This window comes from Callorhinchus milii, unplaced genomic scaffold (genome assembly GCF_018977255.1).
Source record: "Callorhinchus milii isolate IMCB2004 unplaced genomic scaffold, IMCB_Cmil_1.0 Scaffold14, whole genome shotgun sequence".
Taxonomy (NCBI): domain Eukaryota; kingdom Metazoa; phylum Chordata; class Chondrichthyes; order Chimaeriformes; family Callorhinchidae; genus Callorhinchus; species Callorhinchus milii.
This window is the reverse complement of record NW_024704755.1, coordinates 11,395,806-11,419,829: the sequence shown is the minus strand read 5'-3', so window position 1 is coordinate 11,419,829 and position 24,024 is coordinate 11,395,806. Positions and strand designations below refer to the sequence as shown.

Genomic DNA, 24,024 nt, shown 5'->3' with positions numbered 1-24,024 from the left:
ATTGATTCAACAGGAATTGTGTAGCAAAACTGGCCTAGAAGAGACACTATTCAATTTTAACAACACAACCCCAGACTGTCCCAAAGTAACAAAAGTGTAATTACCTTTTATTCCTTCACTCAGTTTTCTCCATTTTCTACTCCATTCACCTTGTGATGATCTCTTCCTAACCTGAGCATTTCTTTACCACCCCCATAACCGTGACTCCCACCAAATGTTCTTCATATTTAAACAAGCTCTCCAGAATGTAAAACAGCCTTGCAACATTTAAGAATCGAAGGTTGAAAAGTAGTCAAGATCTTGCAAGATTCTTCCATAAACAGACAAAGAAATGGTGAGCAGCATTAAGACACATTAAGATAACAGCTCAAATATAAAGGCAATATTATAGTGACATTGATGCAGGCAAATTGTCAAGTTGTGAACAATAGCAAAATCATACTTAACACACTGACGCAAAATATTTCGAGAAAAAATTCACAAACTGGATCAATACATATCCAGCAGGAACTGGCACACTGCTCAATAAGCTGGACATCCAAACTGGTCATTTTTATGTTTTCTGTGCACGTGATATACATGTCCTCAGATTTCAATATTTCTGAGATGATTTTAACTAAAAGCAAATAAACTTGCAACTTGCACAATAGACATCTAACCAATACGGTACATCTATTTTGTATGATTTAGTACTGAACTAGGATTGTATATTGTTCATCAGGAATCATAGTTGAAATATGAATCATTTCAGTGACTTAACCTCTCTCTCCAGGAGACTGAGATTCGTACATTCATTTAACAATGATGCTGATCACTGCTTATCATTAGTTCCTAGCTCTGTGATCCACAAACACGAATTGCAAAGAGCACAGGCTTGCATCTAACATGAACAAAATGCACAGTTACAATTTGACTCCACAAATAAAACAAGCAATTTGCAGCACTTTATTGGAAACAAGTGTTTTCAGAACCTCATTTAATTTTTAACTAAGCCTCAGTGACGTTTCATTTTTAACCAAATAAGTAAAAAAAAAATCGCAGACATCAGTTCAGTTTGCAGAAGAAAAACAGTAGAACTATGGCTGTGGATTAGTAATCCAGTAGTTGTCATTTTAAAGATTTTTAAATTCTCAGTTTGGATAAAATTGGGTAGAAATTCCAACTGAGTCTAGATTTACTCTATTACCGTAACATTTCAGAGTGTTCAGAATTTCTTAAATTCTTAAATGCAGTCTTTAATTTTGAAGCCAGTTTTCTGTAAGTCCTTTTAAATGTTAAAACTGAATTCGACAATTTGCCAAATTCTGCACACTGAAATATTATCCTAAAAAGTAAATCTGGATGTAGGTGGGAATCTTACTCCGGATATACCATTCAATTAGTTGTAGTAACTCTTAGGTATTTCATAAGATTGTTTGAAAGTATCTCAATTTGATTTAAACTAGGCACATGAAAAGATTGTGATTGTGTATATTCTGCAATCCATTCTAGATTTTCAGATCATTTATAGGCTTGGTAATACACACAAAATCCTGCTTTGATTGTTTGCCGTCATCCCTAAGGTTCTGAGCTCAAATGGCAAGGTTTTCTTAGTTACCTCTTATATTCTACAACCTAATGTGCATTAAACTGTCAGCTCCCTTATTTGAAAGGACATCAGTACGAGGTTTGTACTAAGCAGCGGTATGAATAATGACCAATAAAATAACTCATGTTATTCTTTCCCATGCTTCTGTACAACACGCTAGTGAACTAAAAGTTACTGCATCCAGCTGCATTTAGAAAATCATTGAAATATACCCCTGGAAAGATACTTCATCAATTGCTAGCAGAAATATGAACCATTGTAAACAAATTAGTAGTACTGAAATAACTGCAGCTAAAGCTCAAATGTACCTTGTTTTACTTCAATACCAGAGGGCAGAAAGTATAGTTCCTGAAGATTCTTCCATATTTTTCCCTCATGGGAACCAAAGCATGGGCCCAGGTCTCACTAAGGAGCATGAGTCGGCAATGGCTCAATGGTAGAATCAATAAGGCTCTGAGCAATCAGCAGCGTATATAGAGAAACTGGTCTCCAACATTTAACTTATCCCTTGAATGTCCTATTTGCCTAGAAAAAATACAGTCACTACACAATGGTAATGATTACTGCAAGACAGTTTAAATAGTATTGACGTGGTAAGGCGCTATAGATACACAGGTTCTTTCCTTCTACTCAAACTGTTTGTGTGAATTAATAATTTAGCAAAATACCATAAAGTGCTCTTTTTGCATTGTCCTCTTTAAGTTTCGAGTTCATTTGTGATCGTCCAATACATCCAGAATGATTCCAATCTGACCCATTGCTGCTTCTGATTAGAATATTTGTCAATAACTTATACTTGATGTCATTGCGGTTTCCCTTTATCACACAATTTAACCAGCTTATTTCTACTCAACATGTGCACGTACAGAAAAATGCAACCGAGTACATTTTTAGCCGAGAGATATTGGAGCACTCACTTATACTCTTCAGTTGGTTTTACAGATGCATCTGTGCAATCATCGTTTGGACATTTATTGGTAGTTAAAATGCTCTGAACACAACCCCCTGTGAAGGGTGCTATATAAATGCAAGTTGTTGTTGTGTTATCCAAATCAATACCTGCATCCCATATGTCATATGAGTCCCATTGGATGTGCAGTTTCAGTACATATAAGGTACATTTGCTCAGTCACAATAATATACAGATCCAAAGAACAGTCTCAAGCGTTTGTTATTGAATGGGTGGTGGAAAAGGTCTCCATGCGAATCCTCACCACCTTTTCCTCAATGGGAGGCGGCAAAAAGCATTTGCACGTGAAGACTTGTTGGCAGGCTTTCCTGAAGTTCTCTGACAGGAAAGCGTATATTATGGGATTGATGCAGGAGTTGCCATACACCATACAGTGAGCGATGATTCGGAAAACAAATGAGGCGTCTGTTATTGGGAAGTTTCCAAATGCAACCCACATGGTTATGATGTGATGCGGCAGCCAGGAAAGAAGGAATGCAGCAACAACCAGCATTACAGTCTTTGCAGTCTGTGGAGAAAAGAACATTACTCTGTGTCCTGTAGTAATAATAATAATACTTGCATTTGATATAGCGCCTTATCATCATATTATCGTTGAGACGTCTAAATGCACTTCATAGAATATATTGTAAAGTTGATTGATTGTGTACTTTGTGGGTGAAAGGTGGCAGCCACTTGCGCACAGCATTGTTCCAAAACCAGCTGTGGATTGAATGACCAATGTTTTTGTAATGGAGGGATTATTACCCTGTACTCTGTTTAAACATTCCAAGACGCTATCATGCTCGATGGGTACGATACAAGTGCAAGTTGTTGTTGTATCCAAGAATGAGTACCAATAAAAATACAAATATTAAATTCAGAATCGTATTATTTTACTGCATTTCAGAAAGAATTGGTAATTTCTCACTGAGGACTATACAAGCTGGAACACTTGTAATGTGCTCAATACCAAAGTACAATTGGTATATCTGCATGACTCTTATTACTTTTAATGGGACAAAAGAATGGGTATGAAGCAACAAGTTAGATCGTTTTGATACTTGTGTGGACAGGAGGAGTGCTTGTGGGGAGGGCTGTTATACAGGTTAGGAAGGGAGTTAAGGAGCAATTCTGGAGCAGTTTTATTAAACACATAAAGAGGATCAACATAGTTGTTTTATTGTTTTATTCTCACAATACATTTCACATTTTTCTAGGTGCCTGTTCTGTATAAAAGAAACAAGGTCTATATTAATAATAATCCTTGAATTTGATAAAGCGCCTTATCACGTCTTCGAGACGTTGTCAAAGTGCTTCACACATTATACTGTAAAGTAAACTGACTGTATATTTTGTGGATAAAACGCCATATTTTGAAAGCTGGAAAACAAATCACTCCTTAAAATAGATTAAAAGTTAATCGGAAAATGGATCACTTTTTAGTGACAAGGAATATAGTTTCACTGCAGGGAATTCTCTGTATCCGTGGCCAGAACTCTTAATAAAGATTCTGCCAGCTAGCATGCTCATGTTTCATTAAAACCAGCTCCTCAACAACGCGTAGCTTTGGCTCCTGCTCGGATCGCTTATTTCAGCACAGCTAACCTATTTGCACTCAGTGCTCTCAGTAGGTAACTTCCCGGGCTTTGCACAGATGTTATGCTATCGGAGATAATAGGAGAATCATGACATATAGCATGGGTAATGCAGCATAATGAAAAATGGAGACTGATAGGAATTGTGTGAGATTGTGTTGAAGAGGTTTGTATTATCTGATACTTATTTTTTTATTATGCATAATTAAGGAAAAGCTCAAGAGTAACGAATCTTCCTTCACATCAAACCTAACCCGCTTCCTTCTGAAGCGAACAGTTCCCACATCCTCCCAGCTTCAGCAGCCCAGACACCATTGTGTTACGTGGAACATTTGATCATCTACAAATTCATTTTCACCTCTCTGTAACTAGTATATTGTTCTCAAACAGATATTCATCCCTTTCATTTTAGGTTTAATTATCACAGCATTAACTGTTTGCGTTACAAGTCTGATTCATGTGTGTATATATATGGGACACTACTCTGAGGGGGAAAAACTCTTATCTCTAGTTTTGGTTGAGACTTGTTCACTTTACACCTGAATACATAATCAAGTTCTGCTCTCAGAATTTACTTCAAAAAGCCTGAATTTAATCAAACACAAGTCTTCTTCAAATCCCCGACCTGCTCTGCCATACCATCGGTGAGTGACACTCCAACGCAGTGCGCGGAGTGTGTTGCATTGTCTGAGGTCCCATCCTTTGGTTGAGACGTTAAACTGAAGTCTCATCTGCCTGTTCAGGTGGAAGTTAAAGAGAAGGGCATTTCTCCCGGTGTCCTAGCCAACAATTCCCAAAATAAAATTAGCCATTCGTTTCAAGGCTGTTGGCAAGACATTGCTATGTCCAATTGGGCTGCCACATTTGCCTAAAAATACACAGTCACTCCACTTCGCAGTAAATCTTACCAAGTTTAAAACATCCTCTGACTGAATGCAAGGGTTATTATAAAATTCCAGTTTGCACTAGTCAGCGCTGATTCCTGGTCTGTGCAGTGTTAGCTGATATGAACCAGGGCTGGCTGTAGGGTAATACAATTTGGTTCAACACCCCTGGGACAAGAGAGGGGGAAAAACAATTTCTGGCTTGGCGCGAGTGATCATTCTCTAGTAATCAACTTTGAAAAGTGCTCGTCTGTTAATCTCAGGCAAGTACAAGACCCGGCTTGGTGGTGCCGACTCTCATGGTTAAATAGCTGGCCAACATTCAGCGTCTGAGCTCACACATGAAGAATGGGCACTGACTGAAGTACTGGAGAGCGGCTGGCGCCGATACTCCAAGATCTCAGAGAGCGCGAGAGAGAACGATGAGAGGAATTAAGATTGGATTGAGGCCAGGAAAGAAAATTCCACTTGGTGTCAGAAATTAAACAAGCTTGTAAAGGACAAAGATTGAATAAGGGGAATTAAGCTGCTGAAACCAGCTACCCGCAGGGGAGCACACAAACTGTGGCTTCTGAATATGGAAATAACTCTCAAACCTGTTTGGATCCCAAAGGTGAAGTTAATGCACGACATAAGAAAATAGTTTCCAAAACTAATATATCACAATCTGAATATAATCATTGCTGGGCAGGTGGCACTTAAGATAAAGTTGAAGCTGAAGCATTTTATCCTTCATAGAGCCACAGTAGTAACAGTCCAGTCAAGCTTACAGCTACAAATGCACATTTAACCTTGTTGTTTGGAATTATATTTATTGAACAGTATAACCGCATTTACACACCATTAAAACTGCCAATTGCCTCCAGCTCGTTTGATACTGTACCCGTGTTCCTTTTCACGTGTGTTTACCAACAATTGTAAATGAAAGCAAACCGACCTGACGCCTCGAATGGCATTATTTGGCTCCACTGTTAAGAACATTTACAAACCCACTTGTTCCTGGTAGATAAACAAGTTAAAAATAAGAAGCACAGAAGAGGAGCCGAGTTTCCCTATACTGCTCCACTCCTGAAGACACAGTAGCTGGGTGAAATAATGCTTAATGTCTCGACTTTTGCGGAGAGTACAATACTGTATGCGCACCAGATCTCCAGGTCCCAGTGCTTTTCAAGAGCAAATAAGTAATTAAAACGTACACGATTCGGGGACAGGTGAGGTGAGGGAGATGGATGAGGAAGGAGGAAGGGGGTAACGCGCGGAGGTCGGTACTTGTGCTGAACAAGTCCTTACCTTTTTCTTGGATCTCCTGGATTTCTTCGATATGTTCTTTATCTTTCTGTGCAGGTGAAATAAAACCTAAGGCAGGAAGACCCAGTCGGTTAATAAGGGTGTGTTAAGTTTTTGCAACCTGTTGTGCAAATGCAATGCATCTCAACTCTTCCTCCCAACTGCTGGGGGGGTGAGATGGGGGGGTGGTGGGGGGTGAGATGGGGGGGTGGTGGGGTGGGGAGAGAGAGAGGGAGAGGGCAGACCAGGAGGTGTGGAAGGTGGGTTAGGAATCGGGACAACGTGCTTTTAAAAAGTAAGTAAGTTGTGGAGTGCATTTCTTAAGGACCAGGTTTTCTTGAGGGATGGGGTTTGACCAGAGAGAGCGGACACACAACGTGACGCACTGTCGGCAGTGCCGGACCCTGGAAAGTGTCAAAACGCCCGACAGCGCATTTCATTTCGTTTCGTTTCGTTCCGTTCCGTTCCGAAATGATGGGAAAGGATTTGTGTGCGTTTTACGCGCGTACACACACAACACACAACACACATAACACAACACATACACACACAACACACATAAACACACACAACACACACACAACACATACACACACAACACATACACACACACACAACACACATAAACATACACACACAACACATACACACATAAACAGACACACACAACGCGCACCACACGCACAAAAACGCACTGTATTGGGGAAACGACCCCTTCCACGAGAAGCCCTAAACCACTGCGAATTCCGCAAACGTGTTGCGTGAGTTCCCCCCTGAGGTGCGCAGCTCTCTCCCCCAACCCCCAACCCCTCTCCCTCCAACCCCTCAACCCCTCTTCCCCCCAATCCCTCTGTGAACGAATTGGTCCGAGAGGGAACCCCACCGCCTTTTGCCATCGAACGGTCGGCTGTGGGGATCGGTAGGAACCGACCCCCCCCCAAACAAACAAAAAATCCCAGGAGGGAGGGGAGAGAGTCGGGAGGGGAGGAGAGCGGGGGGAGGAGAGGAGGGGGAGAGAGTTGGGAGGGGAGGAGAGGGGGGGAGAGAGTCGGGAGGGGGGAGGGAGGAGAGGGGGGAGAGAGTCGGGAGGGGAGAGAGTCGGGAGGAGAGGGGGGGAGAGAGTCGGGAGGGGAGAGAGTCGGGAGGGGAGAGAGTCGGGAGGGGAGGAGAGGAGGGGAGAGAGTCGGGAGGGGAGAGAGTCGGAGGGGAGAGAGTCGGGAGGGGAGAGAGTCGGGAGGGAAGAGAGGAGAGGATCGGACTCGGGGACTCACCTTCGCGTAACAGCAGCAGATGAGCGCCAAAGGCAGGAGGTACCCGACCACCAGGACGGTGGCCTTGTAGACCTGCTTGTGGGTCCGGTCGGCCCACTGCTCCCAGCAGAAGGTCCGGTTGGGCGCCTGCTGGACGCCGGTCAGCAGCGCCTGGTGCCACGGCACCGGCACCGCCAGCAGGAGCGAGAGGCCCCAGATGGCGGCCACCCCCAGGGCGGCGTTGCGGGTGTTCCTGACCCCCTGCGAGCGGCGGGCGCGGACCACGGCCAGGTAGCGGTCCACGGCCATGGCGCCCAGGGTGAAGACGCTGACCAGCATGGTCACCGTCACGAAGTAGTGCACCCACTTGCACAGGAGCGCGCCGAAGACCCACTCGGGCAGCGTGTAGATGGTGGCCTGGAACGGGACGCACAGCACCAGGAAGGACAGGTCGGCCAGGCTCAGGTTCAGCACCAGCACGTTGGTGACGCTGCGCGCCCGCCCGGGCTTGGCCCGGCCCAGCACGGCCAGCACCAGCCCGTTGCCCACCAGCCCGAGCACGAAGACCAGCCCGAAGGCCACCGGCACGATCATGGCCTCGGGGCCCCCGACCCCGGCCCCGACGCCTCGGTCCGCCCGGCGGGGCGTCCCGCCCGAGCTGCCGTTCGCCGCCGCCGCCGCCGCCTCTCCTCCCGCACCTCCTCCTCCTCCTCCTCCTCCCGCCCCCGCGAGCTCGTGTGAGGGGCAGCGGCTCTCGGTCTCCATCCCTCCCGCCCTCCGGTCGAGGGGTGGAGGCGTAATGGGTTGGGGTTGGGAGGGGAGGAAGGTCGCGGGTCGCGGCCCCCGATGGTCTTCTCCTCTTCCTTCCTCTTCGGTCGGTGTGAGGGCGGGGGGGGGGGGAGGGGGAGGGGGAGGTGTGAGGGTGTGTGTGGGGGGGTGTGTGGGGGGGTGTTTGGGGTGGGGGTGTGTGTGTGGGGGTGTGTGTGAGGGTGTGTGTGTGGGGGGGGTGTTTGGGTGGTGGTGGGTGTGTGTGTGTGGGGGTGAGGGTTTGTGTGTGTGGGGGTGAGGGTTTGTGTGTGTGGGGGTGAGGGTTGTGTGTGTGGGGTGGGGGTGTGGTGTGTGGGTGTGTGTGGGGTGTGTGTGTGAGGGTGTGTGTGTGTGTGGTGTGTGTGAGGGTGTGTGTGTGGGGGGGGTGTTTGGGGTGGGGGGGGTGTGTGTGAGGGTGTGGGTGTGTGTGTGTGTGTGTGTGTGAGGGTGTGTGTGTGTGGGGGTGTTTGGGGTGGGGGGGGTGTGTGTGAGGGTGTGGGTGTGTGTGTGTGTGTGTGAGGGTGTGTGTGTGTGGGGGGGGTGTTTGGGGTGGGGGGGGGGTGTGTGGGTGTGTGTGTGTGTGGGGTGTGTGAGGGTGTGTGTGTGGGGGGGTGTTTGGGGGGGGGGGGGGTGTGTGTGAGGGTGTGTGTGAGGGTGTGTGTGTGAGGGTGTGTGTTGGGGGGGGGTGTGTGTGTGTGGGGGTGAGGGTGTGTGTGTGTGTGGGGGTGAGGGTGTGTGTGTGGGTGAGGGTGTGTGTGAGGGTGTGTGTTGGGGGGGGGGTGTGTGTGTGTGTGTGTGAGGGTGTGTGTGTGTGGGGGGGTGTTTGGGGTGGGGTGGGGGGGGGTGTGTGTGCGATCGACTGCTGTCAGTGTTGGGTCGGCGCTGGAGGAGGGAGAGTGGTCTCCGCGTTTATCCGCGTTCACCGCAACCGCTCAGCTCACACTCCGGTTCCTTTCTCAGAGGAGGCGCTGCGCACAGTTGCATCTTCTTTAAAGCCTTTCCAAAGAGCCAGGAACCCCCCCCCCCCTCACCCCCCCCCCCCCACCCCACCCCTTCCTCCTCCTCCTTCCCACCCTGTGCCCAAAGGAGGAGTGGAACTCACTGGACCACAATTCGTTGCACAAAAAAAAATACACAGTCCCCCCTCCCCCACCCCCAATACACAGTCCCCCCCCCTCCCTCCACCACCCCACCCCCCAATGCACAGTCCCCCCCCCTCCCTCCCCTTCCCACCCCACCCCCAATACACAGTCCCCCCCCTCCCTCCACCACCCCACCCCCCAATACACAGTCCCCCCCCTCCCTCCACCACCCCACCCCCCAATACACAGTCCCCCCCCTCCCTCCACCACCCCACCCCAATACACAGTCCCCCCCTCCCTCCACCACCCCACCCCCAATACACAGTCCCCCCCCTCCCTCCACCACCCCACCCCCAATACACAGTCTCCCCCCCCCCCCCCCCCACCCCAAATACACAGTCCCACACACCCACTTCACAGGACTGTGCGCACCACCAGGGGCTTTGAGACGTCTCCACGACGTGATAAGGCTCTCTTATCAAATGCAAGGCTTACTATTAACTTTATTTACCAACCCCCCCCCCCCCCCCCCTTCGCTGCCTTACGTCGCAACACAGGGGAAAACGACAAGCCCTCGACTGGAAATCACCAACTTCAAAGTGAATGTTGAGCGTCGGAGCTCGTTCTGCGTTGAATTCACTCCAATGCAAATTCAGAGCTAAAAGTTCAACGCAGTGCGCATTCAGAATCGTGGCTTTGACAAAGACAAACACTCTGACTTTCTAACCTTTAACTCTGAATTTGCATTGGTTTGCAATTGCAGAGGATAAATTGTTTCCATGTACAGTTTTACAAGCGCTCATGCCTTGGGAATCCCTCGGTTCGACAGTGGTTCGCTGATGTAAACGAGAGGTGTGGTCATTTGGTTTAGCTTTTGATCGTTTTATGGGTCCAAATTACTCCACGAAACACAGACGCCAATGATATTGACGAACACAGATCACAGAACATTAGCGTGTTAGCCTGGACTTTGAGCTCAAAATTTCGATGTGGTCTGGAATCAAACTTCGGACTCAAGAGGCGAGCGTGCTCTTTGTTTTATTTTTATTATTATTATTATCTGATTAAATTGATAATTACAGAGAAATAAACAACTGTTAATCAAACGGCGCTCTCAAGGATAAGCTACGTGGCTTTAGCCGGTGAAACTCCAGCAGCACACCTACTGCCTAATACTCTCCGGAATTTGATAAGAACCCCCTCTCTCTGAGGACATTGTGCGCATTCCATCCCAAACCACATGAATTTCCGGTGTGAATTTCCGGTGTGTGCAGGTGGGATGCATGGAACTCTCAATCTGGTTTGGATATTTCTAAGCACGGCGATGGGTGTGAGACGTTAGCCGACGTTTTTTAAAAAAAAACTAGATCTGAGGGGGGAGAATTAATCTCCAAATTGCACACTTTGAGCGGCTTTTTTCTTTGCTAATCGCTGGGTTTGGACGAACTGAATGAATGACATAAAACAATTGGTAGGTGGCACAGCTGCACCATTGTGTGTTTGCAGACCTAAAGTGAACAAACATAGTTATCTAACGTCTGAGCAATTCTCGTCAATGTCTTCTCATTAGCTCTTTATCACACATTTGGCTGCGCTCGCATGTCACATGCTTTGATGAACTCAGAATTGTCAATACATTTGCAATCACACTGCAAAGAAATGGGTCATAAACTTAGCAAAGGTGCAGAGTGGAAAGTAATGTTGCTGCACAGCAGCTGGCGTAATGTACCTTTAAACCAATAATAATCCTTGCGTTTGATATATCTTCAAAACGTCTCAAAGCGCTTCAAAGCATATACTGTAAAAGGAATTGACTAGAGTAAGGAAACTTGCCCAATGTGTCGCCCTGCCCAGAAATTGAACCTGGTTCCTCTCGCTTGCGAGGCGAGTGCTCTAACCACTAAGCTGCAATACAGCCCAAACAAATCCTGGCACGTTGGTTCAGCTGGGCCCCTTACTTAAGGAGAGACCTAGTACGTTTATGAATGTCTGGCCAACAAGACCAACCTTGCAACCCCACACATGGTAGAAACATTGAGTCCCTATTTCCTAGAAACATTGATTTTGCAAGTGTTAAGTAAGTGGTTTTTCACTTCATGGCTGTTTGTGGGACGTTGCGATGCACAAATTAGCTCCCCCAAAATACAAAGTTATTGCATTTTACAGTATATCCTGTGAACCACTTTGAAGTATCCTCCTGACGTAAGAGACACTATATCAAATGTAAAGATTATTATCTGTTTCTTTAGCTTGACTATGGGATTCCAGTGTTCACGTAGTTATATACAGATATAAATCTGCCAACATGAATAAAATCCAAGAAATCTGTTGTACACTATTGTTCTGATTGAGAATTGGAATCCTATAATTCTTTATTCACACCTTTTACCTTCCTCCTTCCTACCTTCCATGTGATCTGGAAAATAAAGCCTCGAGCTGCTGATATCGAGATCCTTTTTTTCGCTGCGCTCAAATCTTTTCTCATTAAGCCTTTATGTATTACCAGCGAGGCAACTGATTTCTATAGATTGCTTTGTGGTTGCTTTGCACCAATCATTCCACTAAATCCTGGGGTCAGCCACATGTGTTCAAAGTCCTTCTGAAAGGTTTAAGTGAATCAATATTGGCAACAGATTTTTAAAAAACTGTAGGCGCTGGAAATCTGAAGTAAACTGTACATGGTGGTCTGATAGAGGTCAGAGTTGTTGGGCTGTGAATTGCCCAGTCAGGTAAGGTGTTAGAGGCAGAGACTGTTATGGGTTTCAAGTGGGAAATAAGTAGGAATATAAAAGATAGAGATTTGAAGGTGGAGGGGGCGGCTGGAGATATAGTCGATTGGCAGATCGCTTTTCCGGGGGTAAATAATTCCTTCAAAAAAAATTAATTTGTTCACTCAATCCACGACTGTTTGGGGGACACTGCTGTGTGTAATTGGCTGACGTGTTTCACCCACAAAATATACAGTCAATTCACTTTACAATATATTCTGTGAAACGCTCTGAGACGTCTCGAAGACGTGATAAGGTGCTATATCAAATGCAAGGATTATTATTATTATATGGTAAGGTACTGTACTGGGATTGAATGAACACCTTACTCTGAAAACTTGTGCAGACTGGATGGGTAACATTGCCTCCTGCACAATAAATTTCTTTGATTCTATGATATTATTTGTGGAGGGCAATATCTTCTCTAATGTGCTAAGGAGATGGATAGCATGCTATCACCACCATCAGTGTACCACAAAGGACCTGGAAAACAATATTAAGACAAGCATTTGTTTTGCTGCACATTGGGCAGAACATACATGTGTATAAGGGAAAGTTCAAGTTGTTTATGACATGTGCCTCCCCCAAAAACCTTTCTGACAGATATTCATAATAATGTAGAAATCCAGTGGAATCATGGATATTAGGGAAAATGAATATACAGTAAGACCTTCTACGTACCTTTCTAGGTGCTCCTAAATGGACCGTTCCCTCTCTGGTTTTGCAATTTGATCTCGGTTTTTCAATGATAGGAATGCTGAGAATAGACTAAATATAGATCATTTATCCATTAGCATGCTCTCCTGATATTCTGCCACTATTTGCATACTTCAACTCCATTATCATTTGGGTGGATTGGCTTAATACCATTGTGACAATCTCCATTTGTTATAGCGTCTTACATGAGGGACGGTGCCTCCCGTTGCACTGCATTGGAATGTCAGCTTAGACTGTGAGCTCAAAACCCCGACGTGGGACTTGAACCCACAACCTTCTGACTCAGAAACCTGCATGATGCCAGATTGACCACAAGGATGATCATTATGATGCTATGAACACTCCTCCTCCAGACCAGTTAACGTGAGATAACTTATATTACAGGCAAACTTTTGAGAAAGAATCAACCATCTCTTCGAATGTAGTATCTTTTAACATGTTGGATGTAATGCCAACTTTTGAAACTAGGAATCATTTTACTTATTTGCTGCGTCGTTTCTCTTTAGACATAGGGTAAAGCTCACACACACTGCACCACTATAACAAGTTTCCATTTCTTGCAACAGCCATCATTTATTGTCTCTGAGTGAGAGCATTAATTAGCAGACTCAGGCTCCTGCTCACGTAGAGCTGTACTGAATTTTCTCAGTTAGAACCATTATAAACTATTAGAGTGAGAGAGAAAAGGTGACAATTCTGAATGCATGTCCAAGGCATGAAAGAGCAGTGTTCAAATCCAGTGTTCAAATCAATTCAAATCGAGAGCCTCTCATTTCACCTAATTTAATGCATTATGTTGCTGAGATGCTTTCAACACTGCTTCACTTTTCACTGTGAAAGGGCCTCCCATTCCAGATATTGCATTTATCATCAATGCTGTCAACACATTATTAACACGAAAGACCATTGCCCAATGCTTTTCTTAGGTACTTAGCATCTCACCTTGCTGCAAAGCTAGCTGCTATCCTAGTTATTCTTTCCATGCAATGGTTTACATTTTCAGCTTTTTATATTCTAGACTCCACAATCACTGAAGTGATAAGCTAGAGGCTGCAAATCTGACACGTGAAACGCCACATGTTTGCAATTATTACATTTAACCCTTGTTTCTTTTCTAGTCGTTTTGTTAAAAATGCTTGTGTAATTCTTCATCAGCAAAGCAGAAGATTTGACATTTCTTATGATGAACCTTTAAAAATACACTAGTCAAAAGAAACACATCTTCCTAATAGATATGATGGTGTCAGTGGAGTCCTGTAGCTCAGTGGTTAGAGCACTCGCCTCGCAAGCGAGAGACCTGGGTTCGATTCCCAGCCGGGCCAAACCGTGGGCAAGTTTCCTTACTCCACACGGCTGATAATAATCCCTCAAGAAAAAAAAATAATAAATTGGTCACTTCAATCCATGACTGTTTGTGAGACACTGCCTTGTACAATTGGCTGCCGCGTTTTACCCACAAATATACAGTCAATTCACTTTATGGTTATTCTGTGAAGCGCTTTGAGATGTCTAGAATACTTGAAAAACACTATATCAAATGCAAGGATTATTTTATTATGCTTTTCATTTACTGAAAATATCTTGCCAAAATATCTTGCCAGTTCTCTTTTAAGGTGAATTCTGAAGGACATTTTGAACCTATTTATAGGAATATAACCTCATCTAATCAAAATGAAGAACTAGTGTCTGATCACAAGCCTTTTGCAATACAGATAATGAGATTTTCCAACAACGCTTCTTTAAGTAAGATTTTAATGACATTTCACAAGCTGAAGAAAGTGCAGCTCTCCTTTTGATAGGTGAAAATAGAGTCGCTATCATTTTCCTCCAGTTGGAACACTTCCAATCACCACAAATGATGAAAAATAAAATCTTCACAGTATAGGTTACACTCAAAGTGACATTACCAGGAACTAGTTTGAGAGTTTTCTGTTATTGAAGAAAGCATATAACTTCACTGAATGATTCCCAATACATTTTACTACACAATTGATTGAATTATGATTTATATTGACTAATTTTTCTTCCTCCCCACTTGCTGCCAATATATGATTTTTAAATAACTGAAATATTAGAGGATAACAAGCCATAGTCAGACTGTAGCAAGTAATGAGAGAAGACATTCAATTAAGTTTGATCTGGCTCTGAATATGGGTTTTCTGAGGTGAACAGTAGTACTCTATTGTTAAAAAGTTTTTAAATGTCAGGTTTTTAAAAATAGTAATTTATTATCAGGTCCACAGTTCACCTTTTAAATTGTAAAGTGTTCTCTTAACATGTGTGAAAATATGGAGGAAAAAGACTAATTGCATGTGACATTTCCTCAAATCTTGTGCATAAATTGTTCCCTGGTGCTGAATAAATTATTCAGTTTTATTCCATTATTCTTGAGTCTCGTGCTCTGAAATAATCAACTCAAATGTTCTCATTGAGCTACAAGAAACAAGTCACTGATGAGCATGAAATAGCAATTTTGGAGCAAAGGACAAACAAAGCCTTTTGAATGTCAAGACATCACCGTGTGCAATAGCTCTGAGGAAATAAACCCAAAGATAGGATTCTGTGAATTTAAAAGGTTGCTTCCTCATTCCCACTTGCTCTGTTGACTAGAGGATCCACACTGCTAGATGTCTCTCTCCCATCGAAAATTCACTGGGCTCTTTTCAAACATTCATGGTTGGGATTGTAGTAAAATGTCTGAATTATTTCTCCAAAATGGTTTAAATTTAATGTTGTATCTCAATAAATGTGGAGCATTTATTTACTTATAAAAATATTACATTTATTTATTAAATACCTATTTATTGCAAAGAACAGAACATTTATTTAGAGACAAGAGGACAACATTCATGTGTTTTATAATTAATCTTTGGAAAATCGTCAGGGAGAGGGGAGTTGGCTAGAGCCAGCATAATTAACATCAATATTATTTAAAGGTTCAAAACGGAGCTTCCAAATACACAATTCGTTGTCAGCAATTACTGTTGTGTCAGTCAGATTTATAACACACTTAGAAACTCATTGCTGTGGTTAAGAGGCTTCGGTTCAGCTCACGAAAATTCACAAGAGCAGAATTTCCATTTGCCAATTTTGTTAAGCTCAGTCTCTCCTTGAGGGACAAAGCTCCATTTGCAAACTTTGAGGACACAGCTTGGTGGAAGAGAAGGCATCATGGTGCTCCATTGGTATATTCCTAGAATTCAACCATCTTAAACTGTGACACTTGCCAGTTCCAAGGCTTATTAGGAGCCAAGTGAGTAGAACCATGATTTCAGTGACAACTCTACCCTTCCATTAGTAAGTCAGGCAAACGTGTCAACCTTTTCTACAAGTCGATTAGTGATTTAAAGAAATTGGTATCAGGAGCCCTTTAAAATACTTAATTGGAGAAGTAGAGGAATCTGCTTGTGTTTTGTTAATGCAATAAGACAGAACAATCTAAGCTAAATTTCTTAAAGTAATTAAATGCAGAGAAGCAGGCATTAAGGTGTGTTGTAGAGCATGGGCAGTCATGTCTTGTGCATGAAATTAATAATTAGGCGGGGAATGAAGATAGTTCTGGTTTGAGAGCTAAAGGTGAACATACGGTATTTTACCTGCCAACCTTCAACAACATAAAACATTACTAGAGAGTGTTGACAACTATGGGTCGAACAATGTAATGAATGGTAAGTTTAAACAGCCATCTGCATTTGTTCTTGTAGTTCATTCAAATAAGCTTTTGATCAGAGAGGAGCAGGTTCTGGAAAGAACATTTACCTTTATTGTCATTATAATGAGCTTCAGAAACCAAATACTAAATAGATTACCTTTTTGAGTGAAATGTGGAATTAATAATTTCAATGTTTGGTTAGACAATATTTGGAGAATAATTTCTTACTTTTGAAATGGATAGGTGATAGAAATGAGAGACATGTATGTATCCACAGAACATTCACAGCAAACAGATTGTTTGTTAATCAACTCTCAATATATTACTTTGAGCGTAATATGCAGGTCCATATATCCTATGCTGAACCTTAAAATAATCCTTGTATTTGATATAGCACCTTCCACTTCAGGAGGACGTCTCAAAGCGCTTCACAGGATTTACTGTAAAGAGTAGTGACTGTGTATTTTATAGGCTAACTGCGTCCTGCTACACTGTGGTGTCACACAACAGATGATCCAAGGAATCACACACTTTCAAATCACCAATGAAGCATCCTGAAAAACCTTGCTAATGTTACATTCATTATCCAATCTGAGCTATTTTCTCAAACGGAGTCTACCTCTATAAGCACACCATGCAGCTTGTTAGAAAGTGCAGCACAGGCAGTAAGAAGATGATTAGCTCAGTGGCTCAAAGGAATTGCTCACAGATTACAGAAAAACAAAGCCAACATTCTGAATATATATATAAAATAACAACTTGGATTTATATAGCGCCCTCCACGCCGGATGGCGTCTTAGAGCGCTTTACAGTAACGGATCCCGGGACCGAGCCAGGTTAGATTCACGGGTGCACCTAAATGTATTTCAATTCCAGCTGGCTGTGCGAGTTTTAACTTATTTCTGCTTGCAAGCTTGTTTAAAGATCTCTGTGCATTTATTGTGCAGTAATTGCCTCCACATGCTGGTAACAAAATGTCACTTGAAGGACTGGAGGTTTTGAGGGCGCGACGAGGCAGATTCCTAATTGTGCGGTTGTTGAAAGCATTGATCTGACAATCAGTCAGTGTCGGTCAGGACAAAGGCTACCAGGATGCTTGTGATGAGCTGGTCAATTGAGAAGATTTAATATCAGTTTCCTGCTGATTCTCTGGAAGTCCTGGAGTCCCTCTGACTCGCTCCCTCACCTCTTTCAAGGGCCGTCTGAAGATCTACCTCTTTGACCAAGCTTTTGGTCATCTTTCCCCTCTCAACCCCTCGCCCCTTGGCTCCCACCCCCAGCTCAGTTCCAAGGCAGGATTGTTCAGTAACTCGGGATGTCCTCCTGACATTTCATACTGTATAAATGTATGGTATTGTATTGATTTTTTAAAATATAAAATGTAATACTTTTACAATAACATCTTTCAATATAACAATAATCATAGCTGTTGCCTAACATCACTCAATTCCTGTAAATCCGAATTTGTGAACTGTGATTCTCACTTAACACATGTGCATCGGGGGTTCAATGGTAAAATTCTCGCCTGCCACGTGGGAGACCCGGGTTCGATTCCCGGCCGATGCAAATTATTTAGCACTCGCGTAATGTATAAACACTGGTGTGGACTAGCGCAGCCGAACATCCGTGTCTTACAATCTATGTAAACATCTATGACAAGATTCCCATTTCCAAGATCGTGCCACACTTTATAGAGCACTTTAAATAATTTGATACAGGCATTGTAGCCCAAATAATTTCTTCAAATTATTTTTAAAAAANTTACCAAGATTTCACATCAGATACCTTCCAGGAAATAAACCGGGACAAATTGAACATATATGAAACGCTTTGAGATGTCCACCTGACTTGAAAGGAGCTATATAAATGTACATTGGGCTGTAATTGTATTGAATACATCCAGGAAGGAATATTCCTTCACATCACATTATACACTATTTTTACCTTCTTCATTTTACCTTTCGGGAGATGACACCAGTAGCGTAATTAAGCCATGTTATCTTATCTACCATCTACAACCAGAGCCCTCAGATAATAAGCTCCTTCTATCATTATTCAATAAAAAGAGATGTCAATATTTTCTGCAATCACCAGGAAGATTCCTCATTTTTCAAAGACCAATAATGATCTTTCAATAGCTTTCTAATTATACAATCGGTCCCCAGCACTTTCATAATTCTATGGATTTTGAAAGCAATCTTGTCATCTAACTTTTTTATTTCATTCAGAAAATATCAACCAGTTTTGTCAATTCAGCTATACAATAAAGTTGAAGAAACTAGGCACACAGGTTCCAGGATGAAAAGTTAATGCACTGGACTTCCAGCCAGAGGCTTCCAAGTTCTGAACATGGAGGATCCATTCAACCCTTCATCCTTTTGAGGGTAATAAAATTTCCTCCACGTTTGCTGGGGTGGTTGGGGGACGGGTAAGAGAGAAGCTAAGTGTGGTTGAATGGAGTCTTAATAATAATAATAATAATCCTTGCATTTGATATAGCGCTTTTCACGTCAGGAGGACGTCCCAAAGCGCTTCACAGAACACACTGTAAAGTGAATTGACTGTATATTTGTGGGCGAACGCGGCAGCCAATTGCGCACAGCAATGTCCCACAAACAGTCGTAGATTGAAAATGACCAATTTAATTATTGTTTCTGTTTTTTGGAGGGATTATTATTAGGCTCTGTGTGGAGTAAGGAAACTTGCCCAAGGTTTCGCCCTCTGCCTGGAATTGAACTCAGGTCTCTCGCTTGCAAAGCGAGTGCTCTAACCACTGAGCTACAGGACTCAACGAGTCTTCCTATTAAAGAGGAAACAGCTCTGAAGAGACACACCTGTAAACCAAAAAACCCTGAGTGTCAGGCACCCTAGGACGTCTTTCTTATGTGAAGGGCACGATACAAGTGCCGTTTGTTGTTGTTGTTGTCTTCTGTAGTAATCCAAGGCCACAGTTGGAGCTGCAGACAGGTCCTCAATCTCTATGATAGGGTGGTAGTAGCTGGGGAACTCCTAAAGTGATTGATAGCGCCTGGTACCCTTAATTATAATAATCCTTGCACTTAATATAGCACCTTATTATAATAATCCCTCAAAAAAAATATGGTCACTCAATCTACGACTGTATGTGGAACACTGCTGTGTGCAATTGGCTGTGCTGCGTCACAAAATACACAGCCAATTCACTTTACAATATATTCCATGAAGCGCTTTGAGATGATGTGATACGGCGCTACATCAAATGCAAGGATTATTATTATATAGCTAAAACGTCTCAATGCACTCAACAGGCAGTGAATGTACTTGCAAGCAAATTAACTGTAATAATTTATTTAAAAATCAATTGCCTCTAATGGCACTTTAATTGTTCCGTTTGGGTAAAATAAAGCAGAAGGTGACAGATAAGTTTTTTTTCCCCACAAATACCACACATCATGGATAAACCCCTTACGTGCTCAGTGATTGATAGCGCCTGGTAACACGTTTATAAATAATTACAACTTTCCAGTCATCTGAGGAAATATTATTGAACTAAAGTAAATTTGATGCTAAATGTGATGTATGACATAAATATTGTGGAGAATGGAGGTCTGGCAAACTGTTTTTTTTGACAAATTGCCCAAAACCAACTTGAAATTGTGACATTATAATTTAATTGTATCCCTCTTCCTCTCAGTATTGTGAGACGCCCCAAGCAGCAAGTTAAGCTAATTCAGTCACTCCAAACCTTCACAAATCTGCACCACTCTGATTATTTCAAAATAAAGGGGTTCGCATTTCAATTTAACATTCTCACTTGGACAAGGCAAAGAAATACAAAGAGGGAAGACAGATGGAGAAAGAAATGTGAGATTATAATCTTGCGTTTTAAAATAAACTGTACTTTCGCCCAAATCAGACACTTTTTTTAAATAAAAAGCATGAAAACAGTTTCCATGTTTTTGTATATCTTTCTTGTCGGCAGTTGTGAGCATAAAGAAAAATTCTGCTGGGACGGAAGGGAAAATAATCAACGTACAAGAAAATTTAAAAAATATGGGAGATAAAAGATGGGAGCATTACTTATAGCATCAGTAGCCCAGCAATGACATTTGTGACTTCAATGACCAACAAAAAGGCAGTGCTATACATTCACTGTGCTGGGCCATTCATTTCGTATTTAGTTGTTACACTGATGTAGTAATTCAGCACTCAAGAGGTTAAACACTTTTTATCCAATAAAAAACACAACATTTTTTGTGCATTACTTACCATGACAACGTGCCTCCACTTTTATTATTTGTTCAAACCGATTCCAGGTGAGTAAAAAGCGAGGAAACAGAGCCAGACATTGAATGAGACGGAACTTAATGCTGTGCTACAGATCAGCTCATTATTATTAAGACGACTATTTTTCATTCACTCTAATGGGAATAGTGCCTTATTTCATATCATAACCTCAAGGAAAAAGATATTACTGTATGAATGACTATCATTCACCATACTGTATTAACAGTTAATGTAACCGCATTATGAATTTGGATCGTCATTCAGTCGTCTATAACATGTAATCATCATTGCTGTTCTGCCTTCTCCTACATATGATGCTCACCAACACTTTACAGAGCACCATCTCAATAGAATTATAGCCCATGGATCTAACAGCCTATTTACATGAGGTATTCGTACAGTTACAAAGTGATGGATGACACCCCCCCACCCCCCCTCACCCAACCACCACATACACACATTTTGGTAATGTACAAACTAATATTTACTGAAATTAGTTTTACCCTGCGGTTATCCATAACGTTTTCTCAATCACTATAATGGATGGGCATCATAGTGGGTGGGCCATAGTCACACTTTGGGAACATAAACTTGATTAAAATAGGGGGAAACCACTAACCGTTGAATTTCCAGAAGTAAGGTTAGCCCTGTTACTTGCAGAAGTATGATTATCCAAAAACCACAATGATCTCAACAGAACCAAATATACAGCAATATACCCACAAGGAAACCTCATACAGATATTAAGAGTGAACAGAGCATGGACATTATTACAAATGGGCACTAATGAGGCATGTCTGCCAATGGTGAAGGTGAATTTATTATCAGATTTTATTTCTGTTGGTTCACAAATTTTATGAAAGGCTGCACCACTGGCCTGGGATTCATGATCTGATGAAAGCAAGTTAATAATGCAACAGTGTAATCAGATTACCTTTTTGAGACAGGAGTGAGTCATTCATTCCCATTCTCTTTCAGATAATGAGGGTCTTTTCTATATAGATCACAGAAAAACAGCACAGTTTTTATCTGTTTAGTTTTTTTTTTACTTCCAGCTTTATTCCAATCTTCTGCAAATCTCTCTGATCTGCTGTGAAATAAGCTGTGTTTTGAGACGTGTCTTTACAGGGTAAAGAGGGAAAAGAACCCATACCACACAGTGTAAATCTCCCTCCACCAAAGGTAATCTGAATTGAGTGGGTGTGTTGCTTAGATTAATTGCATTTTAGTATCTGTAGAATATTAGCTACCACACAACAATTCAAAGCAATTCAAGCTTTTGCCATTTATATTGAACATATGGCAACTCGTAGAGGTCAAATCTGTTATACTCCTACAAGGAGATACTATCAACCTATTTGGATTTGATGGGTTAATTTTCAGTGAATAGAAGTACCGTTTTGAGGGACAGTGCTAATTCAGCAATCCACCTATATTTACTACCAAAAGTCCCCCAGAACCTTTACAAAGCTCAATCCTTTGGGGTCTGTTCTGCAGTTACTCTTGACCACCAGAGACTCGCAGAAAAACTGAACCCACAATCTCAGGTACAATAATATTAATAACCTTTGCATCTGATATAGGACCTTATCACATTGTACAATGGGGCTATCGATTTAATGGCAAGACCTCCCTGTGACCTCTGTGCAACGTGTGATGGGAACACAAGATGCATTTTGAAGGAAACAATAAGATTGACCTCAAAATCGTACCTGTTCTACCTTTATTCTGTGATTCCTATGAGTTTGCTTATAGACACCATTATTTTGCAACTCCATTTACCATCAGACTCCTATCAGACGGCCTGCCCAGAGCATAACACACTTCGATTCAATCAAACTGACCTTATATGGAAAAGAAAATCACAAGTTTTATTAGGTACCGTTAAAAAAGGAACAGGAACTGTACTGTATTGACTATGGCCTGTGGTGTCAAAGTAACTTCCATTTCTTAATTGTTCCTGCTTTCATGACCATACCTCTCTCTCTCTCTCTGGTCTCCTTTTGTGCAGAATTTATAGAACAGCTGTTGATAGGAATAAATCATCATCATTATCATCCTTGCATTTGGTATAGCACCTTTCACGTCAGAGGCCATCTCAAAGCACTTCACAAGATTTTGTTTTGTTTCGTTTCGCCCACAAAATAAACAGTTAATTCACTTGACAGTATATTCTGTGAAGCGCTTTGAGAAGTATTGAAGACGTGATAAGGTGCTATATCAAATGCAAGGATTATTATTTTATTATTAAAGTGGAGTGACTGTGTATTTGTTGGTGAATGCGGCTGCCCATTTGTGCATAGCAATGTCCCACAGACAACCATGAAGGGAAATGATCAATTTTATTTGAGAGATTCTTGGCCAGGACACCAAAAGAAACTCCATTTTCTTTTCATATAGTGTTACGGGATTTTTAACGTCCACCTGAATAGGTAGATGGGACATTCTTTTAAACATCTCATCCGAAGGACGGCACTTCTGGCAATTCAGCACATCCTCCCGGCCTCCATTGGAGTGTCAGCCAAGATTATATGAGTTTAAATCCATGACACGTTTGTTGATGGAAGGCTTCAGTTACCTGGAGTGATGTATGAGCAAAGTGTCTGACTCCTGAGATGTCCCATGTGGGTATTTGAAAGGTCCCATAAATGTTTTATTAGGTTTGGTAAACTATGTTCGGTGGGGGGAGTGGTGCAATGCTCCACACAGCAATAAACAGAAATAATTCAAGTCTAATTTGAGTAATAGTGACATTGTTACTCAAGTCTAATTTTTCACTACATTTATCAATCAGAGAGAGATTCAGCCCATTGTTGGAGTAGACTGTAGCCTCACTCTACAGTTGGCTATTTTACACATAATATTGATCTTAGGAATGCGTGTGTGTTGCTTAGACTGAGGTCTGAAATAACAAAGTATTACATTCCCTACTTTGATGACTACAACATTCCCCCTCCCTCCAAAAAAACATTATTCAATCTCATTTACTCAATCAGCAACAGCAAAATGTTCCCTTGATATTCGAAGAAAACTGAAGATGGCTTTGATAAAATGGACTTCATTAATCTAACCTTGACTTTGGAAATTGCATTTAAAATCTCAATTTTGTTCTAAATGTATATATGAAATGACACAGGCTATTAAACACATCATTATATTATTATATTTCCCTCAAT

The 24,024-nt window shown here is 42.3% G+C and overlaps 1 protein-coding gene and 1 non-coding gene across 2 annotated transcripts; one reads left to right on the top strand and one right to left on the bottom strand.

Annotated features, from left to right (window-relative positions):
* Window positions 1-1,267: 1,267 nt before the first annotated feature.
* LOC121850149 (galanin receptor type 1-like) lies at window positions 1,268-17,820 on the bottom strand. Its single transcript, XM_042340402.1, has 5 exons — window positions 17,769-17,820; window positions 9,954-10,023; window positions 7,578-8,160; window positions 6,310-6,375; window positions 1,268-3,066 (listed from the first exon to the last, which is right to left on the bottom strand). The coding sequence occupies exons 1-5, from the start codon at window positions 17,818-17,820 to the stop codon at window positions 2,749-2,751; spliced, it is 1,089 nt and encodes a 362-aa protein (XP_042196336.1). The 3' UTR covers window positions 1,268-2,748.
* Window positions 17,821-18,077: 257 nt separating this feature from the next.
* On the top strand, window positions 18,078-18,148 carry trnag-gcc. The gene has a single exon. It is a non-coding gene; the product is annotated as a tRNA-Gly (tRNA).
* The last annotated feature ends 5,876 nt before the right edge of the window (window positions 18,149-24,024 follow it).